Genomic DNA, 26621 nt, shown 5'->3' on the forward strand with positions numbered 1-26621 from the left:
CCCACTAAAACCCAGACAGATTCCCAAATGACAACTGACAATCCTCTGATCCCAAGTCCCTATCCATTAGGCCATGGGTGCCCAGCAATGTGGCCTCACACTAGTAAGAACATCGACATCAGCATCAGCAGCACTTTTAATTATTCTATCTTATAATTCTTGAAAGATGTCCGAAGATCTAAGGTTCAAACCTTGCTCTGTTTATAATTCATTGTTAAAAATTTAAGTCTTTCCTTTTTACACCCCAAGAATGCTTTTTTTGATTTGACATAAGCTGAAGTTGCTGCCTTAGATAAGCCCATCACATCAACATCAACATCAACATCAGCATGGACTCCATGGAGCCCTCACCTTTGCCAAGAAGGTACCGGTGATGAAGATCTCCATCACCATGGTGATGACCAGCTGCAGGATGAGGAGGATGATGGCGGCGGGGCACTCTTCTGTGATGCAGCGGTACCCGTAGCCGATCGTGGTCTGCGACTCAAGCGAGAACAGAAAGGCTCCCGTCAGCGTCTGGACCTCCATCACGCACGGGGTGTGGTTGGAGGGCGGGTTGAATTCTAGTAGAGGAGAGGAGAGGGGAGGAGAGGAGAGGAGAGGAGAGGAGAGGAGAATTACACAAATGAGGTGTTATATAGAGATATGTTTCCAAGTAAACCAGAGATTGTGGTTGGAGACTGGGTTGAATTATATAACAGTAGAGATACATGAATGAGGTGTTTTTAGAATTGGAGAAATATGTTATGAAATTAATACATAAATTGGTCTTTTTTTAACGAGTATGTGGTCTATAGAAATGAAACCAAAACATTTACAGTATCTGAATTTTCTACACAAGGCTAGAGAAAGTAAGGGTGCGTTAAGAGCTTATTAAGAGTTGAGAGAAGAGATTTATAAACACCAAACACTTTGTACCATACTACATCAGCCAATAAATGTATTATTAATTCAATCGAGGTTTGGGATTGTTTGTGGGACTGCCTTGAACTCCCTCAAATTACTTAATATGTTACTCTCTGAGCTGTAAAATAAGAGTGAATGTGTAATTTTGTATGTACAATGTATTTGTGAATTTAAAATGTATGTGCTGCTAATTTTACTCTCTCACTAAGGGCAGAGAGATGGTGGGGGAGGCATTGAGGGTAAGGGTTACGGTTAGGGTAAGGGGTTAAAGGGAGTTCAGGTGCACAAACAAATGCAAGACTGCTGCTAACACTGAAAACTGGCAGCTGCACAGATATTGTTTACCATGCCAGAATGTCTCTTCTGAGAACTTGTGTCAAACAGGGTTCCCTATGTCTCTCATATGCTACCTGTTTCACAAGTTTTTTGTGCCCACTCTGATCATTTTAACTGCATTACTTACTTTACTGTTCCTTGCTACATTGATGAATGAATGAATGAATGAATGAATGAATGAATGAATGAATGAATGAATGAATGAATGAATGAATGAATGAATGAATGAATGCATGAATGAATGAATGAACCATACTGTGACCATCCATTCCAAAGTTTCTCTACCACCACTGTGAGCACCAGAACAACCCTCCCCATTCCTTACCCAGCATGCCATCAAAGGTTTACTGTATCTACGAGTCAGCAAATCTATACTTTGCTGATGTCTGACTGATTGAATGACTGCCTGACTAATTGATTGATGGATTGATTGATTTTGCCACTAGCTGTGAAAGGACACCCCCCCCTCCCTTACCAAAACAATAAACATTTTGTGCCACTTAGAATTGCTACATTTTCATGGTCAAATCACAGGAGAAATAGCCTACATATGTTGCTATATGGTAGGGAAGCATATACAGTTTGCAAGGCTTTATGTAGTCCCATTCTCCTGCTGCTACCCATTTCCATTATCTTTTCAACCCCCCATCTACTGTCCTTGGGGTCCCGACCCGCAGTTTGGGAACCACCACTCTATTTTAGCTACTTGAACTGTCTTACCCAGCCGATCCCCATGGACCAGTGCCATCAGGTACAAAACAGGAACCAGGTGGAGACCAAGAAGATGCTTTGATTTGATGAACTGAATCTGCATTTTTTTTCACTGTGTGATAGAAAAGCAGTGTCTTACCCAGCAGATCTCCGTGCACCAGAGCCACCAGGTACCACAGCACTCCGAACAGGAACCAGGTGCCGGCGAAGGTGGCTGAGAACAGGAAGAGCTTCCACCGCCACTGCATGTCCAGGAAGGTCGTCCAGAGGTCGCGCAGGTAGAGCGTGCCGCGGCCGCTCACATGCTCGATGCGCACGTTGCTCCGGCCGTCCTTGGACAGGACGCGCCTGCGTCTCCTAAGCGCCGCCGGGCTCAGTCCTGCCACCCCACCACCTCCGGATCCGGACCCAGCGCCGAGCAGAGGCTTGAGGACGTCGGTCTGCGTCTGGGAATGGCACACCTTCTGCGGGGAGGGCGTGTGAGACGAGGGGGGCGTAGCAGTCGTCATGGTTTCTAGAAAGGGGCCTGGGGTTAGAGAACAGAAAGGGTGGGAGGGGGATTGTTTTTTTATCAGTGTTGGTGTTTCAGTAGAAAACAAAGTTTTTCAGTCCAAAAGCAAATCTGTGACTGTCTCTATGTAGAATTCAGTTGAAAAGAGTGAATTTTCCAGCTAAATATTTTCCAAACAGCAAAATAAATAGGACCAAGGAAAGGAAAAGGACAAAAAGACAAAAGACCCTACTAAAAATATAAAAAACAACATGTCAAAACAGCAAAAATAGATAAGAGTGCAAAGGAAATATTCATTACACATAACTATCAAATACCCATTTATGTCTCCATTCGGGGTTAGTGAATATTGTAGGAGGTCTTTGTACACTGTCCCTGTCAAAATTAGCCCAGTCAAAGTCAAATCTAAAGCCTGAGCCGAGGATCAATAGCAGCATTATACAGCCTTCCAATGTCAAAGCCAGACATGCTGGTAATCTGGCATACAGAGCATTTCCCGGTGGGCCTTCAGGGGCAAATGCTATTGGTTTTGCATTTTTGTAGAGACTGACCCACAATTAAGAGGGGGCCACAAAAAATGCCTGGGCTTTTTTTTTTTGCTTCCAGTCCAGCTCTGGGTATAAGATAAGGAGACTTAATGTGAGAAGCCTTGTTATCATTTCCCGAGCTGAAAGCGTTAGACATGCTGAATAGACCAGAATCACTGAAAAGAAAGAATCTCGAAGAAATCAAGAAACAGAGATTAAGCTGAATGTGGAGGCAGGAAGATGAAAAAAAGGAAAAACAGGAGCGGACACATGAGAAGAGGTGACATTATATCGTACAGACACATGACCGCATCTCTTTTTTTCCCTCTTTTCCCCACTTCGGTCTCTCTCTCTTTTGCTCGCCTCCTCTCTCCTTGTCTCATCTCTTTGTTTTTTCCCCCCTCTTTTTTCGCTTCTGTCCCTCGCTCCCTTGCTCCTTGTGTTCCCCTGGGCTGGGCTCCCTGAAGGCTTGACAGAGGTGGGCTTTATGGGCAAAGGGCACTGGTGTCCATTAAGGAGAGCGAGTCTAGCTCTCCCACCATTCACTACTGACTGACCACCAGCTGGACCCTTGCTAAGCTACATTAAAAAGCCCTTTCAGACGAAGACAGGCAGCTGCCCTTTCAAAATAAAAGCTCCTCAAATGTTTACCCGGCGTTTCACATTGAGACGCCGTCCTGTCTCTCGGATGCAGTTGAAAGCCTGTGCCCTTCCCACAATATGAGTTTTTCTCTCTTCAGCGCTGACTTTTTGATCGGGGTCACAGCAGCTTGTTCTTGGTTCACAACATACAACAAGGGTGAATTCTTTGAAACCATCTTCTGCTCTCTTTCTCCTTACAATCCTTCTTTGAGGAAGAGTGTGTAGAGGAAGAGGGGCCTAGGGTTTAACTTTAACATACACACAACTGACTTCTTCGCTTCCCAGCTTGACTTTGGTTAACATACATAAGGGTGACTCTTTGAGTCATTATCCTCCTCTCCTCCTCTCTCTTCTTCTCTGAATCCTTTGAGGAAGAGAGTAGAGGGAGAGGCGCCAGGGTGGTAACATAATGTACACAAGGCTCAGAAAGAGAGAGAAACCAAAATAAAACGTGTGCAATTTCGTAAACAGTGTCATATAGTGAATAGAAAATAGGAATCGAAAATTATTTTACTGTCAAGACCGCAGTGTGTGTGTGTGTGTGCGTGTGTGTGCGCGCACGCGTGCATGTGTGTGTTCTTCTTGTTCTTGTTTCACAACATACAGCAAGGGTAAATTCTTTAAAAGCATTTTCTACTCTCCTTCTCCTTTCAATCTTCCTTTGAGGAAGAGTGTATATAGCAGAGGTGGGGAACCTTTTTCATTCGAAGGACCACTTCAAATTCCTCCAAGGGCCGAAAAAGCCCTCCAAGGGCCACGCTTAAACAAACCCCACCTTCTCTATAGTTCCCCTGAAAATCACTTACAGGTAATTGTACAGTATGGCCAATATGTAATTTCTAAGATTCCTTTACAAAATATGTCATATTTCATGCGAAACTGCATCATATAAACGGCCCTCGAGACATACAGTATACACCCCTGGTGTAGAGCAGAGTTGGGGAACCTATGTCTCAAGGGCTGTTTACTGCCCTTGAAGCCATTTTATTCGGCCCCCGACATCATTTTAATGTTGTGCAGCTTCACATGAAATATGACATATTTTGTAAATTAATCTTTGAAACTACTATTTGCAATACAATTAAATTACATTCAGGGTATTCAGTGAAGGAGGGCCATGTTTTAAAGGTGGCTGCCTTCAATATAGGCCCAAAGTGCAGGGGTAAATCCTGGTTTGTGATAGTACGGCCCTCAGATAACTTTTTTCGGCCCTTGAAGGAATTTGAAGTGGCCCATCGAATGAAAAAGGTTCCCCGCCCTTGGTAGAGGAGGAGAGCCCTGGGGTGTAACGTAACAAAACGGACTTCTTTGCTTCTCAGCATGACTTTGATTAACATACATAAGGGTGATTTATTTGAGTCATTCTCCTCCTCTTCTTCTTCTCTTCCCTGTAATACTTTTTTTTTGGGGGGATAGAAATGTATGCACACACAAAAAAACGAGTGTGTAAGATGTAACCTCTTCAAACCAAAACACAGCAGTAACTTCCTTTTTTGTAGTTTTTGCACTTTCAACATGATTTTTCTCTGAAACGGGGCGATGTTGGACCACAGTTTTTGACAGAGTTATTTTAAAGCCAATTTCCGATCTAAACTCAATTTCAACCAGATATGCAGTTGCTGCGTTCTTGTGTACGGCAGATAAGGGTGACTTCTTTGAATCGTTCTCCTCTTCTCGTTCTTCTCTGAATCCTTCTTTGAGAAAGAGAGAAGACGGAGAGGGACCTGGGGTTGTAATGTAACATACACAAAACTGACTTCTTTGGACTCAGAGAACGAGAGAGAGAGAGAGAGAGAGAGAGAGAGAGAGAGAGAGAGAGAGAGAGAGAGAGAGAGAGAGAGAGAGAGAGAGAGAGACATTGAGGTGCCTTGGTCTTAATGTTGTGGAAATCAGCATCCCCACACAGGCACTCACTGAGCTGGAACCTTCTGTCCGAGTGAGTCTGAATCTGCTCTCTCCTTTCAGACACTCCTCTCATTGATCAGGTCGATTCTATGTGTCCTTTATATCCTTTGTGTCCTGTCTTATGTAACATGCCGTGGGACATGTCTGGTCTCTTACACGTGTGTTCCTGAGGCTCAATCTGTCCTCATGTGTCCAATGATATTTGCTTCAACCTCAGATTTGGAGAACCATTTGATTAAAGGATAACTTCTGACAATTTCGACATGCACTTGTAATGCTCACACCCTGGACTTGTCAGTACCTGAGATTTGTTTTTCCTCCAGCCTTTTCCGAGATCCTGGTCATTGTAATGGGGGCAGGCATTTGTTTACATTTCAAAAGAACATCTTGATTTATTCCAAATAACACCAAAAAGGTTATGCTACATCAGCAGACAACTAGCAAACAGTGATACCTTTTGGGATAATATTTGGAGTAGGCCTATGTTAAGAAGGTTTGTAGTGTAAACAAAGTCTGCCCCCATTAGAATAGCTCAGATCTTGGAAAGGGCTGAGTTGAAAAATGCAGCATCACCGGGTACTGACAAGTCAAGGGTAGCGTGAGCAACAACAGCATATTGAAATTGGCAAAAGTTATCCGTCAAGTTGGCCATTAGCAAAGGCAGTTAGTAGGCCTAAATCAGATGCACATTTCAAACCAACAGTTTGAGCAGAGTTCGCTCCTCCCACCAGTGATCGGTTTTCAATTTGACTGTTCCTGTCTCTCTGTATGAATGGAATCAGTATGAGGATAAGGTAAGACCAGACCAGCCAGAGAGTGATTTGCCAATTAGCGGGGCCGGATTAACAGGCTAGATATGGCTGCAACCTATAGGGAAACCCATCTGGCAGGGGGGCCCTGACTGGACAAAAGTGAAAACTACAGAATTTTGACAAGATGCGATATTGAGAAATTCATGTCATGAAGTACAGTTGGTAGACGTGTTACCCTTAACCAGCTAAACCCTGGCCCTCTGTTACAACACATGTCCCTTAGCACAGAGCGTCTGTTATAACCTTACTGTCAACAAATTCCTAATGACAATAATCTGTTACTTAATCTGTTACTTAAGCTTCTTCGTAATGTCATAGCCGTGTTGTTAGGATGTAATTGAGTATTTTTAGCAAAGAGTGAATAAGCCCTTGGACAGGCCCATCTGCAGGAAGAGGCTGTTCTGTGAAAGACAGGTGCAGCGGCAGGTGACTGCTGAGTAGCAGGTGAATTGGTGTTGGCATTGGCAGAAGATGGACTTACTAGACTAATGAGCAGAATAGAAATTAGTTTAATATTCCTTTTAGTATTTCAGCTTGAGGTCTTTACACAAATCTGTATGGAGACTGTGGAGAGGCAGAACAAAAAAACTTCCAAAAAGAAAATCTCGCCGCGGGGAAGAAAGCAGACAAAAAGTCATGCAGCATTTGTGTTGCATAACGTGTCAAATTTTCACTTCCAAACAAAATATCGAGCGCTGCGTTCTCCTGTTTAATCTCGGCGTGAAGTCGACCAACTCGACGTCTCGCAGCACGTGTAGGGGCGGCGAGGGTTAGAGCCCCAGAACCATGGCTGGCCTGTCGTCACGTTCACACTCTGTCAGCTGGCCCCCAAGCTACTGTTGACACCCTAAAGAACCTGGAACACCATTGGCCTGGCAACTTTTGACACCATAAAGAACCTGAACATGATTGGCCTGTCGACTTTGACACCATAAAGAACCTGAACATGATTAGCCTGTCAACTTTTGACACTATTAAGAACCTGAACATGATTGGCCCAACAGGGCTGGACTGGCCATCTGGCATGGCGGGCATTTCCCGGTGGGCCCTGCACCCTCGTGGGCCCCTATTTTCAGAAATTTAAAACAAAACAAAAACACAAAATATATATATATATATTTTTACATTTCTGAAAATAGGGGCCCACGAGGCCCACCGGTGATTCAGTTCTACGTCGCTAATTGTGAGGGGGGGGGGGGGGGGTATTGCAGTCCAGCCCTGTGTTTTTTTTGTGTTACAAATGTTATTTGTTGTTATGGCTATATGACCCTATATACTATAACTATGACCATAAGAGTTATGTTTGGCCATCACCCTATGCAAAGTTAAAGCTTCATTTTGTAGGCAACCTTTTTGTTATTAAGGTGATATTTACTGAATGCTGCTGATATCATAAAGGATGGACCTGAACACAACTAGATGGTTTCTTTATATTCAAATTATTCAAGTTGTATGCAACTGCAATTTTTATTGGAGCATGTTGGTTGCCTACCGTATACTGCCGTACCAAACAAGAATGCACAAACTGCATATCAGGTCGAAATTGAGTTTAGATCGGAAATTGGCTTTAGAATACCTCCTTTGGCTTGTGTCAAAAACCTGTGGTACAACATTGTCCCGTTTGAGAGAAAAATCATGTTGAAAGTGCAAAAACTACAAAAAAGGAAGTTACTGCTGTGTTTTGGTTTGAAGAGGTTACATCTCACAAGCCAAAAACGCAGTCACATGTAGTTACTGCACTTTCCATTGAAGCAGTGGTTTGGGAGTAGACAGTAATACTCGCAGAGAACGCAATAACTCAATGTTTGTGGCGAAAAGACACATGCATGTTGTTTTTTCGTTTTGTTTTTTGTGTGTGCATACATTTCTATCCTAAAAAAGTATTACATGGAAGTGTCACTACCACTTTACGCAGTTGTCTGGCCAGAAAGGATACTACAAAGCCAGTTTGCCAGGAATCTGAGTTACTGCGTATTTTTTGGTACGGCAGTATAGCTCAATTCCTTTGGATACCATAATGTGGAGAATCCTCACTCAAATTCCTTATATTCTTTGTCTTGCTTGGCATGCACAGATCTTCTTTGTGAAAAGTCAACATACTCACGCAGTGTATTACATGTTTGTTACCAAAATGGTCACGACCAGGGGTGCCGACAGGGGGGACAAAGGGGACAGTTGTCCCGGGCCCAGAATTGGTTTCACATTACATTGTATATATTGGGGGGGCCCTTTCAGATTACCTTGTTCCGGGCCCGGCCAAAGCTGTCAGCGGCCCTGATTACGACCACCTCTTAATGTTACTTCAGACTTCCAGTAATGTTCTTATAACGTAGTTCAGAATTTTTTCGCAAGCAGTGAGTCGGATCACTGGTGATCCAATCTGCACCACAGGCAAAGAACAAATTGAGTTGGAGAGGGGGAAACAGATTTCGCTGAGTGCAGGAAAAAAACAGACGACATGTGGAGACATACAAGAAAACTCAGGGAAGACTCACAAGAAGACTCATTCTCTTGCATGCCCTCATACCTCTCTCTGTATTCCTTCTTTCCCTCCACAACTCTCTCCCTCTCTACCTACACCCCCTTCTCTGCTTCCTCCTTCCCTTTGTGTTCATCGTTTGCTTCACCCCTTCAGACCTCTCTCTGTCTTTTCATCCATCCTTCTCTCCATCTGCACCTCTCTACACTCTCTCTCCCTTCTTTCATCCTCTTTTCAACCTTTCTTCGTCATTCTATTGCTCCATGCCTCTCTCCTACTGTTCCTTCTTACACCCTTCCTGCCCTCTGCACCTCTCTCCCTCCATCCGTTCTTCCACTCCCTTCTCATACGTCTCAAGCCTTACCCTTGTTCAATCTCTCTGCCGTTCTCTCTCTCTTCCTTGATTCATTTCTTTCTTTCCTTTATTCTCTGTCTCTTTATCATGCTCTGCGAGATTTGGCTGAGCTCATCACACGTTTCGCCGTCTTACACATTTGAGCGGGTAATCTGTTTACAGCCGTGTGTGTGTGTGTGTGTGTGTGTGTGTGCTTGCGCGTGTGTGCCTGTGCGAGTGCTCACGCCTTTCGCTTTGTTTCGCTTGGGGCCACACAGACAGACTAGGGTGATGTTGGCGGTGGTGGTGGGTGGGTAGTGGAGGAGGTCCCTTTTCTGTATTCTGCAGCACGTGGATCCAAGGGGCAGGGAAACCAAAAGGCGGGAGGGCAAAGGTGTCAGTTGTCCTGGGCCCAGGGGGAGAGGGGGCCCAAAGTTGGCGTTGTCATTCAATTCTATGTATTGTTCGGGGGCTTTTCCGATGACATGGTCCTGGCCCGACAAAAGCTGTCAGCAGCCCTGCCAAGGGGCATTGGGTGTTGAAGGTGGTCCCATTCTTCTTCTTGATACACGTGGGTCCAAGGGGAAGTGGGTGTTGGTGGTAGCCCATTCTGTGTCTTGATACACGTGGGCCCAGGGTGGATTTACCCCCCCCCCTTTACCCTTCTTCGCTCACAGGGGGGGGCGATGGGGATTAGCCGTTAGATGTTAGTGCTTTTGTTAGCATCCCTCCTTTTGGTAAGTGGTTGTCATGGTTATAGAAGAGAAGTCCGGAGTTATTCTTTATTGGATACTGCACACACACGTACTGTAGTGCACTACAGAGGACATCAAACTCTTAATGGTGATGAATGATACATGAGGCAATGTTTTGAGAAAGGTTGCTGGGCAACGTCATGATCGTTTCCTGATTTTTTTTTCTTCAGATAGGATAATTGAAAAAAAAAGTTTGCCACTGCTCACCCACACAGTGTCAAAATTCAAGAGTGAACTGTCATAACTCCAGATAGATTACTTACAATAATGTGGAGAGTCAAATCACTACAACAGTGAAGTCAAAAGTGTAAAATTCTGTAGGTAATTCAGTGTAATTGCAAATCTATTGCGAGAGGATTTCTTCACATTCCAGTGTTGATATTCACGGAATACTGAGTGGAATTGACAATGTTACACTATAAACATTGTCACTATTAACATTTACATTTAAAATTGACACTATTTGTGAGATTTCAACTCTGAAAGAGTTAGTAACACATACTTTTTTACCGTGCAGGTTTTCCTGGTAAAAGAGGTATCTCAATACATATTTGACAGGGAAAATAAAAGGTGTGAATAACAGTAATTGCGGTCATACATTAGCGGTTTAACTAGAGACATGTGAGTCTCATTCACGTCATGACACGTCATTCATGTCATGGCCATGCTTTCCGCTGCAACAGCCAAACACTGATTGGTTCCTTGTATGAAGGAGCAACATATCTTTCCACCTCCAAGAAGAAGAGCAGTTGTTTAAAACTGAAGTCTTTGGGTAACATTACCCGGATGAATGAGAATGTTCATGACATAAGTGTTTCCTTTATTTCTCAGACAAGATAATCAAGGCACACTTGGTAACTGCTTATCCAGGCTCTCCTGGTAAAATTGCATCACCTGCATGCATGGTGACTGAAGAAGAATTAACGACACACTAACAATACAGTGTTAATTCACCATGTAGCCTATAGAGTACTCTGAGACCAAAAGAGGCTAAATCGGCACTATAAGTGTTGCATTGCATGCATTTTACAGCGTATCCTATTGTTTCAAGGTGTCCTCCATAAAAGCACAATTACAGATATAGACAAACAGAAGCACACCTGTTGCACATAGTTAATAATGTAGCATAATAAGTTGCTAACTGGTTAGCAACGATGCTTTCGAGAAACGGGATCCAGGTCTGGGTGTGTATTTGTGTATTTTGCATGTGTAGTAGGTGTGTGCGTGCGTGGGTGTTTGTGTTTGTGTGTAGAAGTTACACTTCCCTTTTCAGGGTGAATCCTTCAATCTAAATATTTTTTCCCTCTCTCTGCCTACCCCCTTCACTCTCGCTTTCTTCCTCCTTGTCCTTTGCACTCTGTCTCTTTCAACCTTCCTTTTTTCCCTTTCCGACAATCCTTTTCCCCTGTGTCCCGAGTGTCTAAATGCTCGCCTTTGTTTTTCCTGTGTGTTGCCTTTTCCGGACCCAATAAAATAAATAAATAAGACAAAAGGGAGAGGACTGAGGAGATCTGATACGAATCGCTCCTCTTTGACCTCTCTTTTTCTCCCCCTCTTTTCTCCACTCCTTACTCTTCCTCCCCGCTCTCTCTCTCTCCCTCTCTCTCCCTCCCTCCCTTTCACTCTCTCCCTTCTCTCACTGGCTCGCTCTCCCTCCCTCCATTCCTCTATGGAGAGAGGCAGCTCATACTGTGGGCATGAATAGGTATCTGTCTGTGTCTCTGTGCTCTGAATACTAACTGAGCAGAGAGAGAGATAGAGAGAGAGAGAGAGAGAGAGAGAGAGAGAGAGAGAGAGAGAGAGAGAGAGAGAGAGAGAGAGGTGGGCATGAAAAGGAGCACGTGTGACAGGCAGAATGTACACACAGCTGACCCGTAACCCGGACTGAGCACCCTCCCACACTTACACACATACTCTTCAAGAGCACACACAGGCATACACATACACAGAGAATACTTAAGCATGCACGCACACGCAGACACACACACACATACATACACACACGCACACACCGACACACAAACACACACACACACACACAGGCACGCATACTAACACATATTCATACGGTATTTACACACACGCACGCAGACCCACACACACACACACACACACACACAGAATGTATAGTGCATACACAGACAGATGCACACATTCACACACAGTCATACAGCCTTTCCTCTCTCTCTCTCTCTCTCTCTCTCTCTCTCTCTCTGACACACACATACACACACACACACACACACACACACACACACACACACACACACACACACACACACACACACACACACACACACACACACACACACACACACACACACACACACACACACACACACACAACGCCGTTGTCAGCGCGACCATATTCAAGAGTTTTTACACGCACTTCTTCGTTCGCCCCCAACATGAGGATATATCATTCACTTCGGTTTCTCCTCCGTCGCACTCTGCCTGCAACTATCCCTTCCCACTCTCTATCTCTCTCTCTCTCCCTCTCTCTCTCTCTTTCTCTCCGTCGTCTCCCTGCCTGTCCAGTATGCACAAGAATCCTTTGTTTGCAAAGGAGATGAAAGGGACAAAAGCCACCATTGAAAAATACGACTGCGTATGTGTGAGCGTGAGTGTGTGTGTGTTACTCTGTGTATGTGTGTGTGTGTGTGTGTGTGTGTGTGTGTGTGTGTGTGTGTGTGTGTGTGTGTGTGTGTGTGTGTGTGTGTGTGTGTGTGTGTGTGTTACTCTGTGTGTGTGTGTGTGTGCTTGTGTGATACTGTGTGTGTGTATCTGAGAGAGAGAGAGAGAGAGAGAGAGAGAGAGGGAAATAGAGAGAGAGAGAGAGAGAGAAAGACAGAGAGAGACAGAGAGAGAGAGAAACAGAGAATGGGAACAAAATAATCTGCATGCATCTGAGTTGTGTTGTGATTGTGATTGTTGGATTGCGTTTCTTAGTTGTGCGCATCTGTGCTCGTCCTAGCGTGTGTCCGTGATTGACTTGAGTGTAACTGAGCATCTTCCAAGTTTGACTTAAGCATCTTAGATTTGCATTTGTATTGTGTGCACACGCAGAAAAACATGCATTGTTAATTCAACACTTACAGAGTTGATTTAGAGTGTATTTGGTCTCAGCATACTCTATATGTGTTGAATCAACCATGCATTTTTTACTGTGTGCTTGAGTGTGTTGCTCTGCTTAATCTGAGCAAACACATGTATACTTGCTTTGAGTGAACATGAGGATGTGCTCATTGGTGTGTCTTCCTTTTGTCCGAGAATACTATGACTATAAAATGAACTTACAGTTACAAGTGCTGAATGAGGACAAAAAGCACATATTTCTCTATAGCGTTTACGCATGCTTTGCAATAATGTCAGGTTGTCAGCAATACAGTCACCCCCCGTGCTAATTTCGCTTTCATCAGACTATCAGTATATCACAAGTGAGAAATAATCTGACAACCTATCATTTCATTTTCTCATAGGAAAGGTGAAGGTCAATCTAACTATTTAAAGCTTAATGGTGTCAACATGATGGATCTGTAAACAAACGATGAGCTTTCGTTTGTCTTAGTTATAACGTATCTTGCCCTCCCTCCCCATTCTGTTTGGGTTCCCAAAAAGATATTAGCGAGGGTTTCCATGCGGTCTTTCAAATCGGAGTGATCGTGCAGGGCAGCATGGCATTTCCCAGGGTCCATACAGTTTACAGTCAAATATTAGCAATACAGACAGTTCAGTATCCAATATATCAATATTTCATGAGGTGTGTGTGTGTGTGTGTGTGTGTGCGTGTGTGCGTGTGTGCGTGCGTGCGCGAGCATGTGTGTCTGTGTGTGTGGTGGCGGTGTGTGTGTGTGTGTGTGTGGGGGGACATTTCTGGCAAATCATACCCTCCTCCTCAAGAAATCCACTTTACAAACCATGCCCCCCCCATGCGCCCCCTTCACTCACAGTCCACAGTGCAGCAGTGTACACGACACCCACACCAATGCATAAATGAGCGCCCCCCCTACGCAAGCTCAGCTGGGCATAGCAGTCTGTGTGTGTGTGTGTGTGTGTGTTTGTGTGTGTGTGTGTGTGTGTGTGTGTGTGTGTGTGTGGTGGCCCAAGGGACCCTTGTTTCTTCCGCATCAGCGAAATGTTTTCCTTTCTTTCCTTTCCTTTACTTTTTTCCTCTTTCATGCTTTCAATGCCTTTCTCGACTCGCTCGTGATTCTCATACTTGGGATGTCACACATACAATACTGAACTGAGTTGCCTGACTAAATTTAGAATGGGATGTGGAGGAAACTGCAGCTACAAGTGACATTTCTGCAGAGGTCTTGTTCCAGGAATTAACCCACACTTACTGACTCATATCTGAAGCAGCACACTCAGGTTTGGAAAATTAGCACAACCATCCTTCAATAATCTTTATTATAATATGGCTCATCTACATTCAGCAGTATGCGCCATTCATTTGAATGGGGATCCCTATCGTTCGCACATCTGATATTTTTGAATAATAGACTTGTAAATTGAATATCAGACTGGTGTCAATAGCTACAGACGGGTAGGATTTTCATACTTGGTCCCTTTCAAACCTTTAAGAGAACTCAAATCTGTGACACAGCATTTTCTGTGCATATGTGAACGCTTCAAAGTGTACCCAGACCCCTTGGAAGTGAACCGTACTGAGATCTTCATTAGCATGGTCTCAGTACGGTTCACTTATAAGTCCAGACAAGTTGCACTTGTGATTAGGTGTAATCCATTAAGGACAGTTCTAGGGGACCAGGTGTGATTGAAAAGAGGACTGACACACCATAAAAGCCTAAGGACCAGGAAGAGCAGTCAATTATTTTTTGTAATACACTCACAATATGAACAAAACAGAACTGAGTCCTTATGCTGTCGGCTGTCACTTTTTGGTCCACTTAAAGAGGACTGAGTTTGGTTCACTTGGTGTGAAAATAAGCTATGTCAGGGCTTTCAAATGGCGGCCCTGGCGCCAGATGCGGCCCTTGGACGACAAGGTTCTGGCCCCCCACAAGCCCCTTGAAATACCGAAACGTTTTTCAGAATTTAGAGATAAAAGTACGGGTTCCGCATCGAGCTGAAACGAGACACGGGATGTTGAAATGCAGGAAATTACATCTAAGAAATGCTTAATTTTCTGGGGGAGGACCCCCCAAACCCCCCACCTCAACAAAGTGTCCCGTATCTTTTTTTCATTTACAGACGGCAACCATGATACATATGTATAGTTCGGCCCTTCTACTGGGAGGAACTCGAAAAACTGGTCCTCGTTGACATTTAATTGAATACCCCTGCGCTATGTCTTTTGCTTCATATCACTCCCAAAGGAGTCTGGCAACTTCTCAAAACGAGCTGATGTTGAAGAAGTACACAATGCCGTGTGGTGTTGTTCTATCGAAAAACATTTAGAAAAAAGTATGCAAGTCATCAAACCCTTTTGTGTCACGGAGGTCATTTCAACTATCCAATTATTAGACTTTTCGTTAAATGAATATATCGTTGTCATAATTATGATAACGCACGCCGTACCTCCAGTGGCAAGCTGTAATAGTCATTGAAAAGTGAAACTCGTACTACAATACTATGACAACTTAACACGGGGACTTAGTAATGCACTGCGACTTGGTCATTGCCATTCTGGTAACAGCAAATTTATAATGCTGTGTCTTAACAGGTTAACAATAAATAATCTTAGGTCAGCCATGTAATAAGCAGAATAACATTTAGCGAGGCAGTGCATGTCACAGAATAGCTCCCTTCAGAGAGATCAAGACCCCTTTCCCGGTGATTGCAACAATGCCCATAAGACACATATTTTCCGTCATCCCCTTAACTGCTCTTACCCCTAACCAGGGCGGCTGCTAAGGTTTTGAGGCCCTAGGCATAACTGGTCAGGAGGTCCCCTTCGGAATTAAATGATGATAATAATAATAATAATAATAATAATAATAATAATAATCTGCTAACTAACAAATTTATGTTTTGCAATTCATTTTTTTTTTTCATGACGTTTTTTTTTTCAGTCTCAATTTAAGAGGCCCCAATTTGGGGGCAAAATGCTTGGTGCCCCAAGCACTGTTTGGTACCCTAAGCAGCGCTCTGCATACTCTGCTTATGTCTAGCGGCAACAACAATACAATCGAAATTACAGAATCAAATTCACAGATGACACAGGTGTTTTTTTCTATTTTTTTTCCGTCCTACTCTGACATGGACGGAACAGGACCTGATTGGTCCAAATCAGTCAACCTAACTTTACTTCAGTTTGCTGTTGAAATTGCGTGTACAATCCCACCTGAAGTTGGTCTGAACAACTGAAACGCTGTGAGCAATCGAAATGCAAGTGTCATGGACGGTGTGTTGGATTTTTGTCTACTACTTTGAAACAATAACAAACTTGTGGACAGCCTTCTCAGATGACATGAAGCTGTAATAGCAGCAAAAGGTGGACTGATATCATATTGAACCATATGGACTGGGAATTGGATGGAAGTTAATTTCATATGTGAGTCAAGGCAGGTTAGTGAATACTTAGCAAAACAGGAATTTGTATTGAAAATTACTTGTTCATTCAAAATAATCTACATCCTTTTCCAATGAATGGCTGTTGGCTTTACATTAAGCTTATTAATGTTCATTGAGGGACAATTACACAAGCCATGGTGGGCACCTCAGAACAGAATCACCCAGATGGTGATCAGGTATGTAATTCATCGATAACTTACTGGTTGCAACAAGTGATAACTTGACCTAAGCAAGCTACTGTAAGTTTTCAACACATAGGAGTACTCTACGACTAAATACAGTCTAGATGTTAAGTCAACACTGAAGTGTTGAATGAATACTGCACTACAGTGTAGAAACCAAGAATTCCATTTCTTGACCTCACATAAATAACATACGGCATACGTATATTAAAAAAAACAGCCGGTGTGGCTAGTGAGATTGACTGCAATAATTACCAATCACAGCTGAGTTTTTGGCACATCATTTGGTCAGGTTGACAGATGCCAGCTGCACCCCCTATTGAAATGCCCTGGCTCGCTGAACTACCCACCTTGTTCCCTTTCCCTTATTGAATAGCTCACTACGACATGTGTTGCCAAACTGGGAAGTCATCACTCTTCGCGGAAAACAAAATCCTTCACCCAGATAAGTAAAACAAAAAACGCTTGCAAATTGAAAAGCTTGCATACTCATACCATATAAGTCCTTTATGTTACCATCAATGGGCTATCATCCACACAGGAAGTTCACAATTCATAGTCAGAGAACATTCTACATTTGATTCAAAACTTTTCAGACCACTTAAAATATTTGTTGTGAATGTCTGTGTAATTTCCTCAGCTGTTTCATAGTAGTTGTCCATGTGCATCTGTGTGTGTGTGTGTGATTATGTGTGTGTGCTTTGCTTATGTATGCGTGCCCATGTGTGAGTGAGTGTATGTGAGCATCTCTGTGTTTGTGTGCATCAGTGTGCCTCAGGTCAAGTGTGATGCTATGCATAACTGCACATTCCTTCAATGTAACTGTGCGTTGAATGATTAAACTATACTGCAACCCTTTTAATTCAACACCAAAAGGGTTGATTATAACACTCATGGCATTGGTGTGTGGTGTGTGGTGTGTGGTGCAGTTTCCAAGCTAAAGAAGTCATAGAGACCCAAACTATACTGCCCTCACCTTGTCTCCACATTTCAAAACCTTCTGAATCATGGATTTAGCCCTCAACGAGTGATTTTAACCCCTTAGTGCAGAGCCTGTGTTATAATCTTACTGTCACCAAAATGGTAATGACTATGTCTTAAACTGTTACCTAAGGCTCTCGGTAATGTCATAGTAATGTTGTTATGATGTAGTTAAGTATTTTCAGCAAACAGTGACAAGGGCACCATCTGCACTAAGAGGCTACAAGATCATCATACCGACACAACACAATGTCCTCTTAGCTTCTTAGTTCTTGGCTCAGCATAAGGCAGTAAGACATCACTTTGGAACCAAAACTTCAGTGGCCTCTCTGCACATTCAAAACCTTTTGCATCACTTGGATTTAGCCCTATAGACGAGTGATTTTAAAAGATCATGACGCCTACACAACACACACTATCCTCTTAGTTCTAAGCTTGACTCAGCCCCAGTGATCTGACATTAAGACATCATCTTGAGACCAAAACTTCAGTCGCCTCTATGCACACGCAAAACCTTTTGCATCATTTGGATTTAGCCCTATAGACGAGTGATTTTAAAAGATCATTACGCCGACACAACACACTATCCTATAAGCTTGACTCAGTCCCAGTGATCTGACAGTAAGACTGTACATCATCTCGACACCAAAACTTCAGTGGCCTCTCGGCACATTCAAAACCTTTTGCATCATTTGCAGTTACCGCTATAGATGAGTGATTTTAAAAAGATCATCGCGCCGACACAACACACTATTCTCCTAGTTTTAAGCTTGACTCGGCCCCAGTGATCTGACAGTAAGACTGTCATCTCAACCAGGGCCGCTGACAGCTTTTGCTGGGCCCAGGACAAAGTCATCTGAAAGCCCATCCAATACATACAATGTAATGAAAACCTAACTAACAGTGTCTCTGACCCCTTTACCCCCCCGTCGACACCAAAACTTCAGTGGCCTCTCTGCTCATTCAAAACCTTTCGAATTCAGTCTTCTATTCGTGCTGCTCTCATTTCCAAGTTTGGTTTAGCCCAGACAAGATGACAGCCAGATTTGTACAGCATGTCACTGGCTGTGTTGTCGGAGACAAAGCCTTGGAGTGGCTACATTGCCATATCTGATCTGGAGTGTGTTTGTGTCTGAGTGTGTGTGTGTGTGTGTGTGTGTGTGTGTGTGTGTGTGTGTGTGTGTGTGTGTGTGTGTGTGTGTGTGTGTGTGTGTGTGTGTGTGTGTGTGTGTGTGTGTGTATGCCTGTTTCCGTGTGTGTGTGCGTGTGTGTATGTGTGTGTGCGTGCGTGCGTGTGTGTGTGCATGCACACTCTGGTATCAGATCTGGGGATCAGGGTTCCCCGCTCGGCTCGGTCTCAGAGGAAGTGCCAATGCAAATGTGGCTCCTTGTGCCAACTCCAGTGCCGTGCCCTGATTCCCTGACCCTGTCAAGATGCTCTGGCAGGCACCTGTGGCTCTGGATGGAGAGACTTTCTGACTCTCTCTCTCTCTCTCTCTCTCTCTCTCTCTCTCTCTATCTCTCTCTCTCGCTCTCTCTCCCGCATTTTCTCCACACAGGGGATAGTAAAGACACTGCTTGTCTATACCCGAGTATGCACATGTGTGTTTGTGTGTGAGTGCGTATGTGTGCTTGTGTGCAAGTGCACATGTGCTTGAGTGTGTGAATGTGCATGTTGTGTGCGTGTGTGTGTGTGTGTGTGTGTGTGTGTGTGTGTGTGTGTGTGTGTGTGTGTGTGTGTGTGTGTGTGTGTGTGTGTGTGTGTGTGTGTGTGTGTGTGTGTGTGCATACCTGTGTGTGGGTGTGTAGGTAATAGCTCAGTAAAAGACAACATGATTATTGGTATTCTAGTACTCAGCTTCTAAACTGGGGACGGAGAGCTGGAGAGGTTAGGTGGCATTGCTTTGCTCAGCCGTGTGTGTTTCACAATATTAAGACGAGCAAGTCCACTTCACTTGCACATAATCTGAATGTGAACAAATTTGTGCTAATGCATTCACACAGAAAGACATACATGCTGATTTGTGTCACCCAGAATCAAGGACACACACAAGCCCTCTTGGATACAGAAACGGGCGCATGGAAAAGCACCTCTCCAACAAAAAAACTTAGCCCATAGGCTACTTTTAGCACAAGTAATGGTATAATTCATGGATACAACTAAACCAAACTTTCTAAATTGTCATTTTTGTTTGTTCCTTGAAATATACATTGAATGCTTGTGTAGGCCTATTTGTGGTGGAGAACAAAATCTTTGCCAATTTCAGATTTGGACAGTGTCCGGTGTGATGCCAAAGAGGCGTCTCTGGCTTTTTTGTGCCAGTTTTGGAGTGACTCCAATCCTGTTTACAGAAACTGAATAACACAGCACTGCACAGTATGACCTCCTACTGGGACCTGCTTATATTAGCAACAAATAGGCTACTTCTTTTCTCCAATGTCTAATGTTGAACACAAGCGACACAAACGCCCATTGCCCAGAAAGCCATCGATGCGCATTAACTGCCAGTTAGGGTGTGACTTTTCATAGGCTACATGACAACAGGTGCAGAAGCAGGTGCAGGTGAACTGAGACGTGTCCAAACGTAAATCAAGACACTGTAGGACTACTTATGTTCATTTGTTATTTCCCCACCGGCTACCATTTGGTTACTGCTTTGGTAAGGTAAATTTGAGCGGGTCAGTTTCGCCAGTAGAAACAGCTTACTTACCGCTTGCTGGTTTTAGCCGTTGCAGACTTCGGGAGTTTTCGTTTAACTTTGTTGCCCCGGCAGATGTACTTTCAAGAAACCATCAGCTGCCTTAGAGAATTCTGGAGGCCGCTCGCGAAAAGAGAACCGTCAAGACGCAGATCCTCGCGTTATTGTTGACACGTTTGTCCCTCTCATGTTCACGCAAGTTACACTTTTTCGTGGTTTGGACAGTCTATTATTTGGCGTTAAAACAAACTAATATCCAGGATGAAACTCAGCATATATATATTTAAACGTTAAATGAAAACAGTATAAAACGATTCCGGTGAAAAAAAAATATCAGCACTCGCTGAGGAAAACTATGTCAATGGTTACCCGTCGGACAGTGTCACTCGGTGACGGTCGGTCCCGGTCGGATGATAGCGATTTATTATGTAATGTGATGAATACACAAAAACTAAAAAAAAACACTAAATAGGCTATCAAGACATTGATCGTCTACATAAGTACAGCAGGCAAGAAAACCCTCTCGATTTCAGTCTTCCTCTCATTATAAATGAAAAAGTATTCAGTCACCCGCTTTCTCACTCTCAGGACCCTTTTAATTCATTAATTCAACCCTCCTCCCTGAGCCTCCACCCACCACCCAGCCTCTCTCTCTCTCTCTCTCTCTCTCTCTCTCTCTCTCTCTCTCTCTCTCTCTCTCTCTCTCTCTCTCTCTCTGCCTTCGTCTCGATTCTTTTCCCGCTGATAATGGGTCCCTTGTTGAGATTTCCTCGACTGTTCAGCCTTTGTCAACTTTACAAATTTACTTTGGTGCATTGCCTGACTTTATAGAAAACCGAGAGGGCCTGTCATTTTGATAAACGATAAGGAGCTGAGGTTACACAAATTATTGTTTGAATGAGCCAAAATATATCAGTAGGCCTATGTCAAAGCAATGGAAGCCGACTACCTGGCTACTGTACATTTTGATAATAACACCAAGAAGGCATAGTTAACGCCTTCTACCACCCCTAGCCTATAGCTCACTGGCCTATACACTTTTTAAATAATGATAATAATAAACTAGTATTATTATTATTATTATTATTATTATTATTATTATTATTATTATTATTATTATTATTATTATTATTATTATTATTATTATTATAACAATAATAATAATAATAGGCTATAGGCTAGGCCTTGTGGTAGTAGTAGTAGTAGTAGTAGCAGTAGTAGTAGGCCTAGTGGCAGTAGTAGTAGGCCTACTAACAGTGGCCAAATAATGTTCTTCTTCAGATAATTATTATTAAGCTGATGATGATGATGATGATGATGATGATGGTGGTGGTGGTGATGATAAGGATGATTGTTATTATTGTTGTTGTTGTTATTATTATTAACCAAAACAGTAATAGCTAATTGAATAATCTTTATAATTAGCCTAATATTCATCATGTCATGAATTTTCCGTAGTAGCCTATTAGGCCTACATTTGCTCATGTTATGTAAAGCCCAGACAGAAAGCCCATTCGGTGTTGTCTCACGTTGCAAATGGTTGTCCCATAGCAATACAGAGGGGTCGTCTATGGCCATGGAATTTCATTTACACCCGAGCCAACAGATACTACCGGCGTGTCCTTAGAAACACCAAAGTAAATAGAAGCAGGGGAGGCTTTCATTTTAGAGATTCTCAATTAAAAGCCGCACTCATTCATTCCACCGTCAGCTATATCCTACCCAGATTTACAGTTACTGGGCAAGATCAAAGAGGGCAATGGTGTAATCGGGAGGCCCTCACGTGCGACTTGTTTTGGCGGACGGCGAATTTACGCAATTTACGGTGCGCCCTGGCTGCGCCACTTGGACCGCGGCCAGACGCATGCATCAACCGCCGCTGACGAGAGCATAATGACCAGACGCTGCGCGGCATTTGGAGACACCTCGTTCACACGCGCATCAATCAGAGAGCACCTCCCCACTGCCAGCGCGCGTTGTTGTTCCTGCGCGGATCCGGACCCGCTGCGCAGGGGGTTCCCTCGTCCGTGCGTGCGAGGCCTCGGAAGAGTGTTTTGCCTGTTCCTTTTTTTCTGTTGTTGCTTGGAGGGTGTTCATTGAAGGGGGAAGGTCAAACCGGAGTGAAGTGAGCGAGTAAGCCCCTTGCCTCCGCTGCTATACCACCCCAGGACAACAGACAAGAGATCCGGACCGGCTGATGGTCTTAACTGTGTTTGTCTGGGTATTTTTCACCCCGTACAGTAGCCCGAGGCAGTATTACTAATGTAATTGTTTTCTCTATTTGTCACTTAATTAGTAAAAAAAACAAAAAAAAAAGAAAGGAAGGAAGAAGAAGAAGAAAAGCCAAGGTTGTGCATGTCAAAATCCTATTCCAACATGTTAATAATATGATGATAATAATAACATTAATAACATATGTTAATATGTTAATAATAACATTGACCGTAAGAATGCATCTTCTCAGTTGAAGGTGTTTTTTTCATATGCATTTTGCACAGTGGTAAAGATGGTTCATGGTTTGAAAACCAAAGTGCATGGCTCTTGGTTTGACAATCAAATAGAATTTAAGTTCAACCCTAACTCACGGACAAATGACCAAAAGAAGGGAAGGTAGATAGACCCCTCATAATGCACACCGTTCAACCAGTTTGAAAAAAACGTACCCATTACCGCAAAGCTGTGGCATGACCCAATAGATTAGCCTACAACTTGTTCATTGCCATTTTGCTAATAACTCATAAATGCTGCATTATTTTGACGTTTCAAGGGGATAGTGTAGTCTGCATACAAAGTAGAACTCCAGTGTGCATTTTTAGTCTTCATTTCCGAAATGTATGCTGTACAATCACAGGTGAGAGTAAGTTATTGCAGGGGTTTACACACTTACTACCATGACAGTCTAACCTGATGCTGATGCTTGGTTTATTTTGGTCTACTTTAGTTGTTCAATTTATTAAATTATTTATTTTGTTTTGCTATATTTGTTTTCCTGCCAACCTGCCACGGCCCCTGTGGCATGCCGTCGCGGCCCCAAGGGGCCCTCGGTCCCCAATTTGAAAACCACAAGGCTACACAAGGCCTTGTCACAACCAGGCAAGCAAACTATGCTATTGCCTAGGGCCCCTAGCTGAAAGGGGGCACTAAGTTCTGACTGTAATTATAGGCCTATACTTAGGCTGTACTGTGTATAAATGACAGCAATGACACCTCAAATTCAATGACTGAAAAGTGCAATGACACGAATGGCTATCGAAATATCTGTCAAGGTGACCCCTCGCCAACAGTTTGAAGAAAAGAAGGAGGGGGGGGGGGGTTGTGGCTAGGGAAAGTCCTTAGATTGCCTAGGTAGGGCCCGCAACTACATTGAAATGGCCCTGGGCCCTACCAAAATCACAAAAAAACTTGATATTTTATGGGAGTATTGAAAATGTTGTCTGTCTGTCTGTCTGCCTCAATGTAATGTCTCTTTTGTTTCTATGAATATGCTTATAATGCATATAGATAAGAATGACAATAATAATAATAATAAAAAAAAAGAAGAAGAAGGATGGTGGTGATGATGATGATGATGATGATGATGATGATAACAAGAGATAAGCAAGGAGAGTAAAGGATACAGACGCACATGCATGTACACACACATACACCAACGTGAGGACGGAACGAGGTGAAAAAGTGAGCAGGTCAGACACAGTCAGTCTCTTTAGCTCCACAAAGATCTAACGGAAGTTTTTCTCTTCCTCCTCCTCTTCCTCTCCTTCTTATTCCCCCTCCTCTGCTTCTTCCTCTTCTTCACATTGTTGACTTTCTCCCCCTGGCCTGACATTCCATTTGTTTTTCCGTCACATGGTGTACCATCTCTCTTTCTTTGTGTCCTTCTGAGTCCTGTCTACCCCCCCTCCCCCCTCCCCTTTCCCTTCCCCCCTTTTCGGTCACTTTGTCGTTCCTCCACCGCCCAAATGTTGATTTTTCTGGCTCACTGATACCCCCCACAGAACGACATGCGCATGCAGACACACACGCACAGAATCATGGACACATAAACACACACACACACACACACACACACACACACCACACACACACACACACACACACACACACACACACACACACACACACACACACACACACACACACACACACACACACACACACACACACACAGCACACACACACACAGAGAGAGAGGGAGAGAGAGAGAGAGAGAGAACACATTCATACATATACAGAATTTTAAAACATATTCACACAGACACACATTTTTGCAAACTATAACTCTGCCAAAATGTCTTCTATTGTACTGTTTCCAAATTCATATGCAGTGTGTGTCTGCATATTCACTGAATCAGTCATTTCAGCCTCAGTTAATCAGCATTGACAGCCGACTGTGTGTTACGGCCATGTTTCTTATTTGTTCTGTGATAAGTTTAACTCTAAACCCTTCTTCGTATGTCTTAGCAACAGTCAACTGTTTTGGAATACATGCTCCATACGAGAAATTAACAGTGAGCATATACAGATCTTTTGCCATCTAGCAGAGATGCAGAAAAAATGTAGGCCCAATGTGATGTTTCTTTGGTTGCATCCCCGTCCTGCAGAGAGGGGGAAATATATTGTTTTTGCCTGTTATAAACAATATACACTCACCGGCCACTACATTAGGAACACCTGTTACAACTGTTCATTGAGGCATTGATCAGCCAATCACATGGTGGCAACTATGTGCATTTGTGCATGTAGACATGGTTGAGATGAACTTGTGGAGTTCAAACCGGGCATCATAATGGGGAAGAAAGGCTATTTAAATAACTTTGAACATGGTATGGCTGTTTGTGCCGAAAGGCTTGATTTGAAAATTTCAGAAAAGACTGATCTACTGGGATATTCACACATCCATCTCTAGAGTTTACAAGGAATGGTGCGAAAAAGAAAAAAAATACAGTGAGCAGCGATTCTGTGGCCGAAAATGCCTTGTTGATGGCAGAGGTCTGAGGATAATGGCCAGACTGTTGGAGCTGATACAAAGGCAACATTAAGTCAGATAAACATTCATTACAACCGAGGTATGCATAAGAAAATCAACGATTACACAGCACATCAAATCTTGAGGCAAATGGGCTATAGCAGCAGAAAACTACATTTTGTGCCACTCCTGTCAGCTAAGAACAGGAAAATGAGGCAACAATTTGGCCAGGCTCACCATAAACGGCGCTAGATCGGAAAAAATGCTGCCTGGTCTGATGAGTCTTGATATCTATTGCATTCAGGTGGAATGGTCCGAATTTGGCGTCAACAGCATGAAAACATGGGTCAACCCTGCCCTACATCAACGTTTCAAGCTGGAGATATAATGGCATAAGGATATTTTCTTAGCACAATATGGGACAATTAGTACCAATTTATCTTTGTTGGAATGCCACAGCCTACCCAAGTATTACTGCAGACAGTTCAGGCAGTTCTGAAGGCAAAAGGGGGTCCAAAACAGCAGTAGAGAGGTGTTCCTAATTGAGTGGCCGGTGAGTGTACTGTATGTAACCAGGCACAAGAAGACAGTTCGCAAGTAGGCCTTGGGGCAGGCATATTGAGTTAATGGTACAGGCTATTCTGCAGATTCACAATGACACCTTACACATGGGAATCTGATAATATCTGAAGAATTTGTGGCACTTCACTTGTTACAGTACTGTGGACAGGCCCGGAGTGGACCCTTTTCTCAGTCCGGGAATTTAATTCAAATTCAGGCCACTCTGATACGGAGGACAAAATGCACGCCTTCCTTTTAGCTTCTGACTTCCCAATCGCGTAGCCTATTATCAAATTTAACAATTAAATTAAATGTAGGCCTAACGATTTTAATTAACAATTAAAAAGTAATGTAGGCTTCATAGACAATTATTGATTGAACAGTGGTTGCCTGTTTCATTTGGTCTTATTTTGATGCATTTTCAGCAATTAGTTCATCTTAAATCCTGCTACCCGTTTCCACTGTGGTCCTGGGCTCCATGCCTACTGCATTCTGCATACAGCCTATCCTTTCATTCACTTATTTGTTTACTTATTTAATTATGGCTTTGTTAAATCATCTACACGTTTTAATCTACACATATCATGGTTTTCTTCTGTAGACTATGCCATATTTTATAGGCCTATCATCATAAACATCTATTTTGACTAACTCTCTTCCTCTACCTGGCCCTTCAGTACTCCTGCCCTCATCTGGATCATCTGCTGCGCTGATGCTAGAAAGCATTTCATAGGCTAAAGAAGACATTTCATATTGAGTTGATGTTTGCGCACC

At 43.3% G+C, this 26621-nt stretch overlaps 1 protein-coding gene across 1 annotated transcript in view; it reads right to left on the reverse strand.

Moving 5' to 3' along the window:
* Positions 1-20847, reverse strand: part of kcnj10a (potassium inwardly rectifying channel subfamily J member 10a) — a gene marked incomplete at its 3' end in the record, with an annotated part of 64507 nt that extends 43660 nt beyond the window's left edge. Inside the window, exons 1-3 of the mRNA XM_063186457.1 lie at positions 20333-20847; positions 2093-2479; positions 352-563 (exon numbers count right to left, since the gene is read on the reverse strand). Of these exons, the coding sequence (XP_063042527.1) occupies positions 352-563; positions 2093-2462 (582 nt within the window). The remainder of the gene's footprint in view (positions 1-351; positions 564-2092; positions 2480-20332) is intronic.
* Positions 20848-26621: the final 5774 nt, after the last annotated feature.

The sequence above is a fragment of the Engraulis encrasicolus genome, chromosome 21, assembly GCF_034702125.1.
Source record: "Engraulis encrasicolus isolate BLACKSEA-1 chromosome 21, IST_EnEncr_1.0, whole genome shotgun sequence".
NCBI classification, from domain to species: domain Eukaryota; kingdom Metazoa; phylum Chordata; class Actinopteri; order Clupeiformes; family Engraulidae; genus Engraulis; species Engraulis encrasicolus.